This window comes from Crocuta crocuta, unplaced genomic scaffold, assembly GCF_008692635.1.
Source record: "Crocuta crocuta isolate KB4526 unplaced genomic scaffold, BGI_CrCroc_1.0 scaffold29, whole genome shotgun sequence".
Classification (NCBI taxonomy): Eukaryota; Metazoa; Chordata; class Mammalia; order Carnivora; family Hyaenidae; genus Crocuta; species Crocuta crocuta.
The window spans coordinates 3,455,980-3,470,382 of NW_027533280.1; the positions used below are offsets into that span (position 1 = coordinate 3,455,980).

General features: G+C 42.7%; 1 protein-coding gene across 1 annotated transcript in view; it reads left to right on the forward strand.

The window, feature by feature from the left end:
* CLIP1 (CAP-Gly domain containing linker protein 1) overlaps positions 1-14,403 on the forward strand; it is a 108,765-nt gene that overhangs the window by 41,885 nt on the left and 52,477 nt on the right. Inside the window, exons 4-8 of the mRNA XM_077747952.1 lie at positions 1,483-1,607; positions 2,291-2,513; positions 6,440-6,637; positions 7,255-7,358; positions 10,050-10,110. Coding sequence (XP_077604078.1) covers positions 1,483-1,607; positions 2,291-2,513; positions 6,440-6,637; positions 7,255-7,358; positions 10,050-10,110 — 711 coding nt within the window. The remainder of the gene's footprint in view (positions 1-1,482; positions 1,608-2,290; positions 2,514-6,439; positions 6,638-7,254; positions 7,359-10,049; positions 10,111-14,403) is intronic.

Sequence of the window (14,403 nt, forward strand, 5' to 3'; positions counted from 1 at the left end):
GTGGGGGAGGGGCAGAGAGAGAGGAAGGTGGAGAATCCAAAGCAGGTTCTTCACTTCTAAAACTGCTCTAAAAAAAAAAAAGTTTGATGTAGGGATTGAACTCACGAACCATGAAATCATGACCTGAGTCGAAGTCGGACATTTAATCACCTGAGCCACCTAGGCGCCCCCATGCATATTTCTTTTAGAATTTTTGGAACCGTGAGAATGCACTGGTTATTCAGTAATTAATATAAGTTCATTATGTATAAAGGGTTTTGTGTTTTTTTCCAATAAGAAAAGGTGAACATTCCAAACAAAATGTGAGGGAGGTGCCTATCGTGGTACCTCTGTGCTGTGGGACCCTGGCCCGCTGTGGTGTGGTGGGGGGGGGGGGCCTGCCNCCAGCGCTGGCAGATAGGACACAGGTTGTAAAGCAGCAGTAATTGTAATGCTGTGGCAGCAGCATAAATCTTGAACTTTCAAAGCTGTAGAAAGACTCACGCACATCAGTGTGTTCTTGTGTGCCCAAAAGGAGTCTTTGAAATAGAAAAGTGATAGCAAAGAAAGAAGAATTCATAAATGGTGGTGGGTAATTTTGGAAATAATGTTCACATAGTACATCAAACAGCAGCTGGGACAGAGTTACACATTAAAGAAGACTGACAGCTTTGAACAGTTCATGTCAAATAAAATGTGAAGAACAGTAATCTTAATAGTCATGAGAAAACCGCTTCATAGTGGAAAATATCTGTAGAGTTAAATTATTTTGAAGAATTCATGTTTTCATGCAACATACACTTAGACCAAAAGCAAATGTGTATAAATGTGTATTTGTCCTTAATATGTATGTGTATTGCTTTCCGTGGATAAAGATGTAAAGGAAGTATGAGAATATAGACACAGCAACTGTCAGAGTGTAGGAGTATAGATGAATTTTGTTTTCCTTTAATGACGTGCCAGTTTTATTTTTGTAGCAAATACTTATTTTTTTAGTGTTTATTTTTGAGAGCATGTGAGTCGGGGGGAAGGGGCAGAGAGAGGGGGACAGAGGATCCGAAGTGGGCTTTGTGCTGACAGCCGAGATCCTGATGTGGGGCTCAAACCCACGAGCCATGAGATCATGACCTGAGCCGAAGTCAGTTGCTCAACCAACTCAGCCACCCAGGCTCCCGCAAATTCTTAATTTGGAAAAAGGGAAATCTCTCTGGAATAATAAAGTATTTCTAATGAAGGGACGAATTAATTTGGAGGAGAGCCCAACGACTACATATACTTAGGCTATTTCATTACTGGAACATATCAGATCACTCTGGTAATGTAAGTCACTCAGGTAAACTGCCAGTCTTTGGAGAAAGCTCTTTAAAAGGTGAAGAGAAGGCAAAGAGAAGAAGCTGTCAAGGGTAATGGTGGAGAGTCCTGTCCTTAATTATCAGTTGCAACTGCAAAGGATGAAGCTATGGAATTCTGTTCATCTCTATTTTTTACATTCTTTTTTTCCAGGTTGGTGGCACCAAGGCTGGCGTAGTCCGGTTTCTTGGGGAGACAGACTTTGCCAAGGGGGAATGGTGTGGTGTGGAGTTGGATGAGCCTCTTGGGAAGAATGATGGGGCTGTTGCTGGAACCAGGTTTGTTTGGAGTTGGAATCTTGTCTCCCTCTTGCAGTACATGCAGTCAGGCAGATCTCACCAAGAGCTGCACTTTTACTTCCTAAGACTCACTGATGTTTTCCCCCACCAGAACGGGAGATACTCCTTTGACTGTCTCTTTTAGTAATATGTAATGCATCTATGTAGACTCTGAACAAGCATTCAATTTATTATTTTTTTTTTTACAGCAGTTTTAGTTTCATAGCAAAATTGAGAGGAATGTGCAGAGTTCCCATATGTCCCCTGCTCCGACGTGCACAGCCTCCCCAACTATCGGCATCCTGCACTACATGGTAGATTTGCTACAGCTGATGAACCTAGATTGACACATCATAGTTTGAACCCCACTGTTACCCGTTTATAGGATAGTAGATCTGTTTATTCCCTTTGTACTTTAGTAGATCTTTGGTAAGAGACCAGTAATTCTGTCTCTGTGTATCATATTGTTATTTATTAGTATGTTTTTTAAAATATCATGGAGGTTATCAGCCTACCTACATGTGAACGCTACATGCTGGTTGATCGGCTTACTGGTAGAATTCACAGCAAACCAGTCATGAGTTATAACCAAAAAACTATGCTTTGGGTTATAGTTATTTCTTGTAATTAAGTTGTTGTTGTTTTTTGTTTTTGGTCACTGCTTTTATTGTTATTCTCTAAAGGTATTTTCAGTGCCAGCCCAAATATGGCTTGTTTGCTCCTGTCCACAAAGTAACCAAGATTGGCTTCCCTTCCACGACACCTGCCAAAGCCAAGGCTGCTGCTGTGAGGCGAGTGATGGCAACCACGCCTGCCAGCCTGAAGCGCAGCCCTTCTGCCTCGTCTCTCAGCTCCATGAGCTCAGTGGCCTCCTCCGTGAGCAGCAAGCCCAGCCGGACTGGATTAGTAAGCCTCCCCACCCTCACTGCATGCCTCTCCCTTCCAGGCACGATGAATGCCTGCTGCTGGTGGACCTGCTTTGCTTTAGGAGCTATTAACTTGCCTTGTACTGAGTGTTAGTTGTAGCTTGTTGGAGGTCCATTCCAGATGTGATAAAGGAAAGCTTTAGCAAGAAGACAGATTTTGAAGTAGAGTTTTGAACTCTGCTCTCAGGTTCTTAAGGCTGTAAGATGTACCTATTTCTTGGTGAGTCTGTAGTAACTACTGTTGAATCTAACATGGGTGATTTTCTCTGAAATTATTTTGGGCACAAGAATGACAGGAAAACGGGAGGGATCGTTTTCCTCAACCACTTAGGTCTCTGACTTGAAACAATTTGAGGAACTAAAGTATTTTGAGAGAAGTCCATGTTCTTAGAATTTAGGTAGTATATTAATACAGTCTAACCTACCGAGAGCGGTTAGTGTGTGGGGTGTTCCTGTCTTGCGCCAGAGGACACAGGGCGGAACTAACAACTTGCAAAGATGCTGGGATGTGCCATGCTGTGTCTCCTTTCTCCATCTCTTCCTCTCCCTTCTGCTTCCTCTCTCCCTCCTTTCCCCATTAGATCAGTAAAAATAGAATGATCAGAATTAAAATAGGCAGTGGTGGCTCATTCTGTTTGTTAATACAGTGTTTTATTAGGATCAGAACAATGACTTCTTGGCTCATCTCCTGCCAGTAAACTTATTTACTCCAAGTGAGGCACATACTGTTTAGGTTTGTCTCTGTGTTATGACCATAAACTACAGACAGGAGGAGAATGCCAAGTGGTGTGATCGGGAGTAAGGCTGCTGGCCCGTGGTCTCCTTTTGCCTTCTCTTCCATGGTTCTCTGTCCTTGGGAAGAGAAAGGGGGAGGATTTTTTCCTTCTAGTGCAGGGTCGGGGTGGAGTGCTCCTCTGCCGGCCAGCTGGACTTCCTTTCTCTTAAATTCAGGTAAAATAAACACCTGCTTGGACTATTTCATAGTTTGCATATGAAAAGAAAGTCTACATCTTTAACAGAAAAGTTACGAATGGACTTTTACAAGAAAAGCTTGTTAAGAGCAATGACGTAGAGGTGAAGCCACCCCTCTTTGGACAAAGCATCATTCAGCAAACTCAAATGGACATCTAGTCTACTTTGCTAATCCAGGAACAAGTCCATGGAAGTGTCTTCTGTAGATTAGGAATTCTTTCTTGAGTAACTTTTATTACGTTGTAATTGTATGTGTCCATTTCTTTGGAAGACAACCAAGCTCTCCCTGCTCTCCCCTAAACTCTCCTCTTTTCAGACGAGTTCTGATCTGTCTTAGTTCACCTCACTCAGTGAAGAGAAGTGAGAAAAGAGAAAGGAATCTTCTTATCTTGTAAAACAGCTTGTTTTTGTATATCTTTATAGAGGTGGCTGTAGTTTCTAAACCAAAAATCACCGTAAAAGAATATGCCAAAAATACAGAAAAAGTGACTTTCTAGAAATATATCTCCCCAGCATAATCCCATGCATATGTATGGAAAGGTCTAATGATTTCTTGACTGCAGTATAGTCCTCCAGAAGTACTGAGCACAGAGATGCCCAAACGCTCTGATTTCTCAGCCCCTTACGTGTCATTTTTTCATAGGGCCCCAGGGTGGGAAGAAATAGCTAGCAGTTCTGTTTATGAAGCAACTAAGTCCAAACAAGTTAATATCTATGTTCTAGCAAGTTAGTAGTTGTTCAAAAAGAATGATACACGTTGAGAGAAAAAAAGTGTTTTTAGCTAATTCTTAAATAATCATGCTTACTGTTAGGTTGTACGTTTCTGTTGGGCACTGCGCATGCATGTCAAACCCCAGAGTCTACTGAACACTGCCACCCTCCTTTCCTGTGACACCGTGATTTTTTGCACAGTACTAGCTTTTCGTCAGTGGCAGCAGCCAAGGCCTCGCTTTGGAGAGAAACATTATCAAAAGGAATGTAGTCCATTTGCCTCAAACTCCGTTGCCCCAAGCTGGTAGTTTTCATGGTGTCCAACAGTTGTTGAATTTCAAATTTCCCTTGAAATTTGAAAATCTTCCCCAGTGCTCGGTGACTTGGCTCAGCACCCTGGGTTATCTCTGTGCAGGGAACCTCAGAGTTAGTGTATCCAGGAAGAAACGTTAGTATAAGAAAGTATAATTTGAACCATGTAATGAAATTGAAGAGTCAAGGTCAGATGGTTAAAAGAACATTCCCCCCTGCTCTAATATGTTTAAGTAATTCAAGAAATTTCACGAAAGAGAAACAGCAGAAATAGAAACTCTAAGAGTAAAGGAATCCAATCAAGCCCAAAATTGTCTATTAGTGACAGATCCCCTCTCTGTCTGCCTCCTGGATGAGGGCTCACATAGACTCATGAAGAGCAAATGAGGCTTTGATAGCAGGAGATGAAGTCAGGGCCGACTTGATTCAGATGCAGCGATCTGATCTCTAAGTCAAAGGCCTTGGACAATACTTGCCAAGGGATGAGGCCTTTCCTGAACTCCCTCCCAGCCCCTGGAGCCTCACTTGGAAGAATGCTGTTTAACTTGCCCACATTATCCGTTACCATAATAGGAGGTTGTTTTCTCCGTGTTTTTAGATTAGCCTCAGCATGGGAAACAGCACAGAGTAACAGAGGACCCCGGCAGCTTTCTTTCTTCACCCCTTCCCCACTGCCTTTCTGCTCCCCCTTATTTCTCAACTCCTCCTGCTTCCCTCTCTGCTCCCCCTTTCCCCTCCATCCCCTCCTCTTTTTCCACAGATTCTCTTTCCCTGTTTTTCCTCTCTCTGCATGTCCTCTCCCTCTCCCTCTCCCCCTCCCCCTCTCTCATGCGTGGACTGGCCCACACACAGGCACTTTTGAAGGTGGATAGAGTTTTCCTCTTCATCTGATTTTCGTAAATCTCTCTGGTGATTGGGATTCAGGTCTTCAAATTCTGTATTCCTGGGTGAGATCTCCTCTGCCTTTCATTTGTTTAAAAAAGCTCTTATTTAAATTAATAAATTTCATTAATTAAAATTAATTAAAGTAATTTTAGGTGTACAGTTTAGTGATTCAACACTTCATACAACACCTGGTGCTCCTCACAAGTTCCTGCCTTAATCCCCACCACGTCACCTGTTTCCCCCATCCCCCCTCCTGTCCCCCTGGTAACCATCAGTTTGTTCTCTTAAGAGTCTGTTTCTTGGTTTGTCTCTCTTTTTCTTCCCTTTGCTCGTTTGTTTTGTTTCTTAAATTCCACATATGAGTGAAGTCATATGGTATGTCTTTCTCTGACTTATTTCTCTTAGCATTATACTCTCTAGATCCATCCACATTGTTGCAAATGGCAGGATTTCATTCTTTTTTTGTCTGTGCCTTTCATTTTGAAAGAAAGATGAAGAAAATCCTGACAAAAATCCAGCCATCTAATCAATAAGAGGACCGTTTTTGGCTCCAAGGATGACCTCTTGGTTACTTACTGGTAGTTAGAAAAAGTTGAAAAAAAGTCTCGACCTCAAGTCTGAGGAGCGAAAGACTGACCAAAACGTCATAAGAAGAAGATATCTACTAATGAAGCTCAGGTGGAAATGGAAGCTTGTTAAATGGGTTTGTGGAGTTTTTCTAGATTCCTATAAGGCCCTGTCAGCTGAGCTCAGGGTACCTTTGATTTGAGCCACTTATTCTCGTTCTAAACATCTTTCTGATTGTTCCACGACCTCTTACATTGGTATGTTGTTTGTGAAATTTTCAGTCAGGAGGCACATGCTGTCTTGCTTCCTTGATGAAAAGCTTTTCCTAATAATTGGCAAGCTTGGGAGCAGGGGCAGCACCTTCGCTTCGCTGAGGAGATGCCTGCCATGCATGCCTCGCGCCCTCCTTGCATCCCAGATAGCATCATCGCCCTTCACTTCTTTAACTTTCCTTTGCAGTTGACTGAAACCTCCTCCCGTTACGCCAGGAAGATCTCCGGCACCACTGCCCTCCAGGAGGCCCTGAAGGAGAAGCAGCAGCACATTGAGCAGCTGCTGGCTGAACGGGATCTAGAGAGGGCGGAGGTGGCCAAGGCCACGAGCCACGTGGGGGAAATAGAGCAGGAGCTAGCTCTGGCCCGGGACGGACACGACCAGGTGAAGTCTGGTGCTGACCTTGTTTCGGAGATGGTGATGGGTTCTAAGCTGAGCTTGTGGAGATGGTGGTGCTTTCTAAGTTGAGGGAGGAGGCTGAGCAGCGGACCTGGTGCTTGGAGCCAGGGAGCTAGTCTTGGGAGCACTGGAAATGCGTAGAAATGTCTTTGCTAGGCTTGTTTGAAGCTGTGACCTGGGGTACCACTTTGTGTCATCATAAAGACGCAGTATTGTTCTTCTTGAGTCTACTCTAGTCCTTCGGTCTTTACATCCAGGTCCCGTGGCCTGTGTCAGGGGAAGCTTGTTTACCAGGACCTCACCAACGATTTCAACTCCTGTTTTGTAGATTACCTTTTGTATGCGTGTCAGCTGTAAAAAGATGAGCGTTGTTTTACCATTGCCCTCTTTTGCTTTAATGGTGTGGTTTTTCATCATCTAGTTTCCAGGAATGCGGCCAAGAAGTAACCTATTAAAGATTAGAGAAAACATTTCACTGTGAAAAGGTTTTAGAGTCACGGCAACCCATAATGGTACCACTTAGCTGTAGCTCTTTGGAGGCATCCCTGGGCCTCTGTCTGGGTCTGAGGGAGGCCACTCACTGACACCCTTGCCTTCCTCAGCATGTTCTGGAATTGGAGGCCAAGATGGACCAGCTGCGAACAATGGTGGAGGCTGCTGACAGGGAGAAGGTGGAGCTTCTCAACCAACTTGAGGAGGAGAAAAGGTGACCTCAAACTGTTCCTTAGTGCAAGCGTGGCCTTTTCCTTCTAAATGACCTTAGGAAAACATTCTTAATAAGGTGTCAACCCTTAGAACCAAAGGAATGACTGTGTGTTCAGTAGAAATTCAACTCTTCCTACTATGCTGGGAGGGTTTGCTTTGATTTGACTTTTTTTTTGAGAAGTTTGGAATTACCTAGATATGGCCTGCTTAATTTAAAAGCTGTTTATTGAGCACCTACTGTGTGCCAAGCATCCTCTTGAGGATGTCCTTAGTGTCGTGAAGTCGATTCAGACCCTGCTTCCTCCTGGAACCATTTTTGGTGAGAAGACATTGTGTGTCTGTGTTACTTAGCGTGTATGTGTATTTTTATTTTAAATGTGTGTTTATTTTTGAGGGGGGAGGGGCAGAGAAGTGGGGACAGAGGATCTGAAGTGGGCTCCACACTGACAGCAGTGAGCCCAATGCCGAGCTTGAACCCATGAACCACAAGATCATGACCTGAGCTGAAGTCGGACTCTCAACCAACTGAGCCCCCCAAGTACCAAGTATTTATGAAACACCTTCAATGTATCTAAATAAAACTCGTCTGTCTGGTAAATGATCTAGAGCCCTGTCCTTGAGAAACCCAGTGCCTTGTTAGGAAAACAAAACTTCCATGTAAAGCACTTAGAGGATTATCCAGGTCAGGATGGAATCAGATGCTAAATGGTGTGAGACAGAGAAAGCAAGTTTGGTTCTTGAAGGTTCTTGAGGCTGTGAACTAACAGTTTCTGAAACAAGGTTTCTGCATGGAAACCATTGGAACATTCCTGGACAACAGGATATTTGTCCTGTCTTGCATTTAATGTCACCATCTTGTCATTTCTCATGGCAGCAACTTAATTCAGTAGCCATCTGGTCTGTATGTTCAGGACGGTCTGAGGCACCGCTGAGGTCGGGGATACGGTGGCAATATAATACAGTCTCTTACCAAGAGAATTATCTTCTCACAAGAAGGAGAAACACTATACGTAGGAAATTTTCTTCACATCCTAAAAATGGCTACAAATAAATGAAATAGAGTAACAGGCCTTTCTAGGCCCTTCTGAATACCAAGGCACCAGTACCATTTGCTTTGGTTCTTAAACCAGCTCTTGATCTGCTGACTGCTGGGCAGGGCAAATGTCCTCCCACCCTCCCAGTGAGCTTGAGGGGTGTCAGCTGCGATTGTATTTCTGATTTAACAGAGTAGAATTTTTATTTAAAAAATTTTTTTTAATGTTTATTTATTTGAGAGAGAGAATGCATGCGTGAGCAGGGGCAGGACAGAGGGAGGGAGGGAGAAGGATCCTAAGCAGACTCTGCACTGACAGTGGGGCTTGAACTCAAAAACCATGAAGTCATGACTTGAGCCAAAATGAAGGGTCGGATGCTTAACTGACTGACACCCAGTTGCCCTGATTTTTTTATTCTTAATTTTGCCAGAAAGGCTAGTGAGTTGCGTAGTTTCGGTTTTTGCAGCTAGGTTATGAACTTTGTCCCCTTTTCTTCCTTATACTCAATTTTGTGAAGATTTGTAATATGGATGTTACCTGGATTTTGTCAGTCTTCAGGATGTCCTATTTCACTGACTTGGTCACAGCATTGGTTGAAACCCACACCCAAATTAGAGATTTTAAAAGGTAGGGGAAAAATGTAACTGAGATTCTCAAATTGTTAATAATCTCATTCTCCCAGTCTTAGAACAGGAACTAGTATTGTTCTGGGGCTTTCTGTGTGGGTAGCCCGCTAAGCTAACCTCACCATAAAATATCAGATGTGGGGTGGTATAAAAAGAGATTCCTTCCCTTCCCTTCCCTTCCCTTCCCCTCCCCTTCCCCTCCCTTCTGCAAGTGAGCGAGGGGCAGATAGAATCCCACAGGGTTAGAGAGAAAGAGAAAGTGGAGTTCACCCAGGACTCATGTTTTACCCAAAGTGGAGGTTGGGGTTCATGCTTACCTAAATCAAGGCTCACGGACTATGAGATCATGACCTGAGCTGAGATGTTTAATGACCAAGCCACCCAGGAGCCCCAAGAGAGATTTGCTTTCTGTGCCACTTCCCCCTATATTCTGTTATTGGAAAGTAGAACTTACACACTTGAGAGGCGCCTGGGTGGCTCAGTCAGTTAAGTATCCAACTTCAGCTCCGGTCATGATCTCTTGGTTCATGAGTTCCAGCCCCACACTGGGCTCTGTGCCTTCCAGCTCAGAGCCTGGAGCCTGCTTCGGATTCTGTGTCTCCCTCTCTCTCTGCTCCTCTCCCACTTGCACTCTCTCAAAAATGAATAAACATTAAAAAAAATTTTTAAAAGAAAAAAGAAATTACAGACTTGAAATCTCAAACCCATTCCTGTGGTAATCAGACCTTTTCCCTTTAGGCTGATCTTGTCTTGATTAGTTTCATTGTGGTGGCTGTGACAGAAGAAAACCAGTTGATTTCTCTCACCTCTTACCTCATGCCTCCTGGAATCAGCATCTGGCTAAAACTTTGAAGTTTCCTAAATAACAAAGAGCTGTTAGATTTATAAACTAGGTGCCTAAAAATAGATTTCTTTCTTTTCTTCCACCATCATCTGTTACATTCACCAGGGCACTGATTATAGATTCTTGCTCTGGTAAGCCAAAGATATTCCTTGGTTACTGAAGTGCTTTGTTTTGATTTTGTTCCACAGGAAGGTTGAGGACCTTCAGTTCCGGGTTGAGGAAGAATCCATCACGAAAGGCGATCTTGAGGTAAAATCCCTCCAGCTCTCTACAGCTTGTTTGGGTACCGGTACTGATGAGTACAAGTACGGTCCTGCCCGAGCAGGCAGCAGAGGAAATGGAAGGAGCCCCGGCTCTGGGCGGCCGGGCTGTGGGCCTGGCTTGCAGCTCAGGTGCCAGGCCGTCCTTGTCCTGTGATGGTGCTGTCCCAACTCCAGTGGCCCAGTCAGATTTTTACTACTGTTTCCTCATGCTTCAAAATCCAAAATCCTGAAGTGGAGTTAATCAAGTCATAAATCTAGCAGTGTGTCCAGGTGAGACTCTAGATGTGCCTCTGATGATCAGAAATGGCATTAAAAAAAATTTTTTTTAATGTTTTAAAATTTATTTCTGAGAGAGAGAGAGAGAGTGAGCAAGCGAGCGCAATGGAGGGTCAGAGAGAGAGGGAGACACAGAATCGGAAACAGGCTCCAGGCTCTGAGCTGTCAGCACAGAGCCCGACATGGGGCTCGAACCCACGAACCATGAGATCATAACCTGAGCTGAGGTCGGATGCTCAACCGACTGAGCCACACAGGCGCCCCCGAAATGGCATTTTATTTTTTTCTTCTTCTTCTTTTTTTTTTTTAATGTTTTATTTATTTCTAGGAGAGAGAGAGAGAGACAGCGTGAGCAGGGGAGGGTCAGAGAGAGAGGGAGTCACAGACTGAAACAGGCTCCAGGATCTGAGCTGGCAGTCAGCACAGAGCCCGATGTGGGGCTCGAACCCACGAACTGCGAGATCATGACCTAAGCGAAAGTCGGACGCTTAACCGACTAAGCCACCCAAGAATGGCATTTTAAAAGGCATTTTTAACCTCATCATAATAGTGCAAACCAAAGCTTTTTGCTTTATCTCAGTTTTGCTTTTCAAGTAAGCAGGATAAATTTTTCATTACCCTGTAAAAGGAATAAATGTATGTTTTAGTAATTGTTTTTTTTTTTAAAGTAATTACCAGAGGATGAAACAAGATCAATTTGTATTTCAGCCTCTTTGACTTCTATGGCATAGTTTAAATTCACTTTTATATAAACTTAATTTATAAATTCACTTTTAAATAAACTTAAGAGATTATCTTTAGCATCAAGTTGCTCATCTTTTAACAATTATTCATACTTTTTAATTAGATGCCAGAATTAATTGATTTTGATGCTTTTTAAACCACTGCTAGATATATGACAAATACAGATTGTTAAATTATTTAAATTCTGCAGATTTTTGGTATTGAATCAGCAGTATTTTAGTAAAAATTGCACTTGCCTGTGCAGCTTCAGAATATACATTTTTATTAAGCGTATACATTACATTTTGTTAAGAATATACATTATAAGAGTCTATCAGTGGCCACACCATGCCTACGTTTCAGGAGCTCTTCCAAATAGGAACTCTGATTCCTTTGGAAATTGTCTTTACAGTCAACAACAGAGAGTAAGGAAAACATTTTCTGAGTTCTAGTTTTATAAGGCCCAGAATTTAATCGATTATGAATAATTCAATAGTTACCTCCTTTACTCATTTCATATACAGTCACATTCCTTTAGTTAACTTTTGTGTTGTTTTCATCCATTTAAAAACACCCCAAAGTCTCATATCATCATCTGATTCATGGGGAACACGGCCCAGTGTTTGCGCAAGTTAAAATCTTTCCATCACCACTGGGTTGGTGTAGTCTGTCTGATAAACTCACTTGAAATTAATCAGAGTTATATTGAAACCCTAACACATATGGAAACTTTAGTGGAATCTCTCCTTGTGTTGTTGCTTAATTCTTTTATTTTTTTTTACTGATAGCAAAAGAGCCAGATTTCTGAAGATCCTGAGAATGTAAGAGGGCACTTAACTGTGTGGAAATTTCCCTTGTTAACACAGATTGATGACAGATTAAAATGCTTATTGATATACTCAAATACTAACTGTGTAATCTGACCTGAGACATTGACCTTAATATTTCTGTGCATGTGGCTTTCACAGCAGTTACGTTTGTATCCTGAAGAAATTGTATGTAATGACTAAGCTCTATAAATCCATGTATTTAATGCATAAGCAAATGTTTGCTTATAAATTTTGCCAAAAAAAAAAAAAAAAAGGATTTTATCTGGGTGCCTGGCCTTCTCTTAATTCATAATGTCTTCTAATTTTAATAAAATTATTCCAAAAGAAATGATAGCTAAAAGAATGTGATAGCATAAAACACATTAGCTGAAGGGATTACAGAAATTCTTCGGGAAAGTTTCCCCAAGTGGTCTAATGTTATTCCAAAGAGAGCAGAAGAACATTCTGAGTGCCGGAACGGATTGCCTTTTTCTGAGCTCCCACTGCTGGCCAATGCCTGCCAGTGCAGGTGACAATTCAAGCCTCTGCTTGTTGGCTGCAGTATTTTCCCTAGTTGGTGAAAGTAGAGAGCGCATTCTTCAGTGAAGACACTGTGCTTTAAATTTGTTATTACTGAAATGAGATTTTTCTAGTAGCAGTGCTACCGGGCTTGTAGGTATTTTTTTTCTTCCTCCCTCTGATTAAAATCAAACACCCAGCTCACATCTCACTAAATGGCCTTGAAAGCGCCCTGTGAGCTGTGCACCTGCCAGCCGGGAGGCCAGTTGAAAGGACCTAAAAACTTTTGGCTTTGTTTTACCACCATAAGAGAATAAAATTAAACCACCCACCTGGCAGCTGAAATAGACAATTCAAGACCGAGCTTGTAAAAGAGCCTGCGTTCTGAAGGTTTCCTTTTTGTGAAGCTACTTCAGTGATCTGGGTCTCTTCTGTCCTCCCAAAACAGGCTCCCGCTGCATCCAGTGTCAGTCTGCATGGGACCTCCCTCCTGCCTTTCTTGTGTGCTTCTTGCAGAGCCTTTGCTTTCCCTCTCCGTCCCCGTCCCAGGACTTTCCTCTTGGGTTGCTCTGTCTTCCTGGGAGAAAGGAATACTTTGAAAAGGAGGGCTGTCCTGTCCAGGGTAACATTTTTGCCGCACACCGTGGCGTGGACGTGGGTCTCTTGCTGCCCTGCTGCTGATTGCTCAGACACAGTGCAGAGTCCCAGCTGGTTTGTGTGCATACCGGCCAGCAAGGAGGTACAGCAGTCATCTGGAAGATCTCAGAGTGGGAAGAAGGTCACACTGCAGTAGATACTTGCTTTTTTATCTGGAACTAGTGACCTTTCAGTCCAAGGACACTGAACTTGGAGTCAAGAGGTGAAGAAAAGTTCTGGTGCCTTTTGCTTTTTACTGTTAGTTTTACTGTTCATATCTTGAGGCTGTGACCCCAGTTACGTAGATCTGGATTAGATTTTTTTTTCTTGTAAAAGCAGGTAAATTGAACAACTTCTGTCTAAGGCACATGTGGACCAAGGGGACTATCCAGACAGTTAGGTTTCAAATTTTTTTTTTCATTATTTTTGTTGAGTATAAAGAGCTGAAGTAGATGAAGAAATTGAAATTTTTTTTGTTCACCTTTTGAATATTCCATGATGATTTATACCTTGTTCACAAGCAAAGTGACCTTTTGAATGTGTTGAAATCCCTAGAGAACCATGGAGTTAGTAAGGATGTTTATAATGTAAAATATTCCACCTTCTACTTAAGCTCTGTACTACTTTCTGTTACTTTATTTAGAGTTTGTTGTCATTTTCTCATTGCTCATAATTAAAAAATTTTTTTAACATTCATTTTTGAGAGACAGAGTGCAAGTGGGGTTGGGCCAGAGAGAGAGAGAGACACACACACACAGCATCTGAAGCAGGCTCCAGACTCTGAGCTGTCAGCACCGACCCCGATTTGAGGCTTGAACCCACAAGCCATGAGACCATGACTTGAGCTGAAGTCTGAGGCTTAACCAACTGAGCCACCCAGGCGCCCCTCTCATTGCCCATAATTGTCCAGAGATAGATCTGACCAGTTAGAACCACAAGATACTTAATATAAGTAAGTAGGAGCTTCTGGGAGCAGCTCTATCAGTAGGTTTTATCAGTTGATTATGCTGTTGGGTGGGACAGGTGAGTAGGGAAAGAGGTACATTCAGACAGATACCTAGATGATTTCAAATTGATTAAGGCTCTGCTGTTAGAAGAGATTGCCTTCTGGGTTCTCCATCAGTTAATGTTTAAGTAAGTAATGATGAGGAGTCTCTGGAGTTTGGAAACACATTAGGATCTGACCAGCTCCTTTTGCATGGAGCTCCAATGATACCTTTGTGCTGAGCCACCATTTCTCACTTCTGAGCTGATAACTACTTCATCCTGGATTGAGAAAATGAGCCCTTTGTTAGCTCTAAACTTCTCTCCTAATC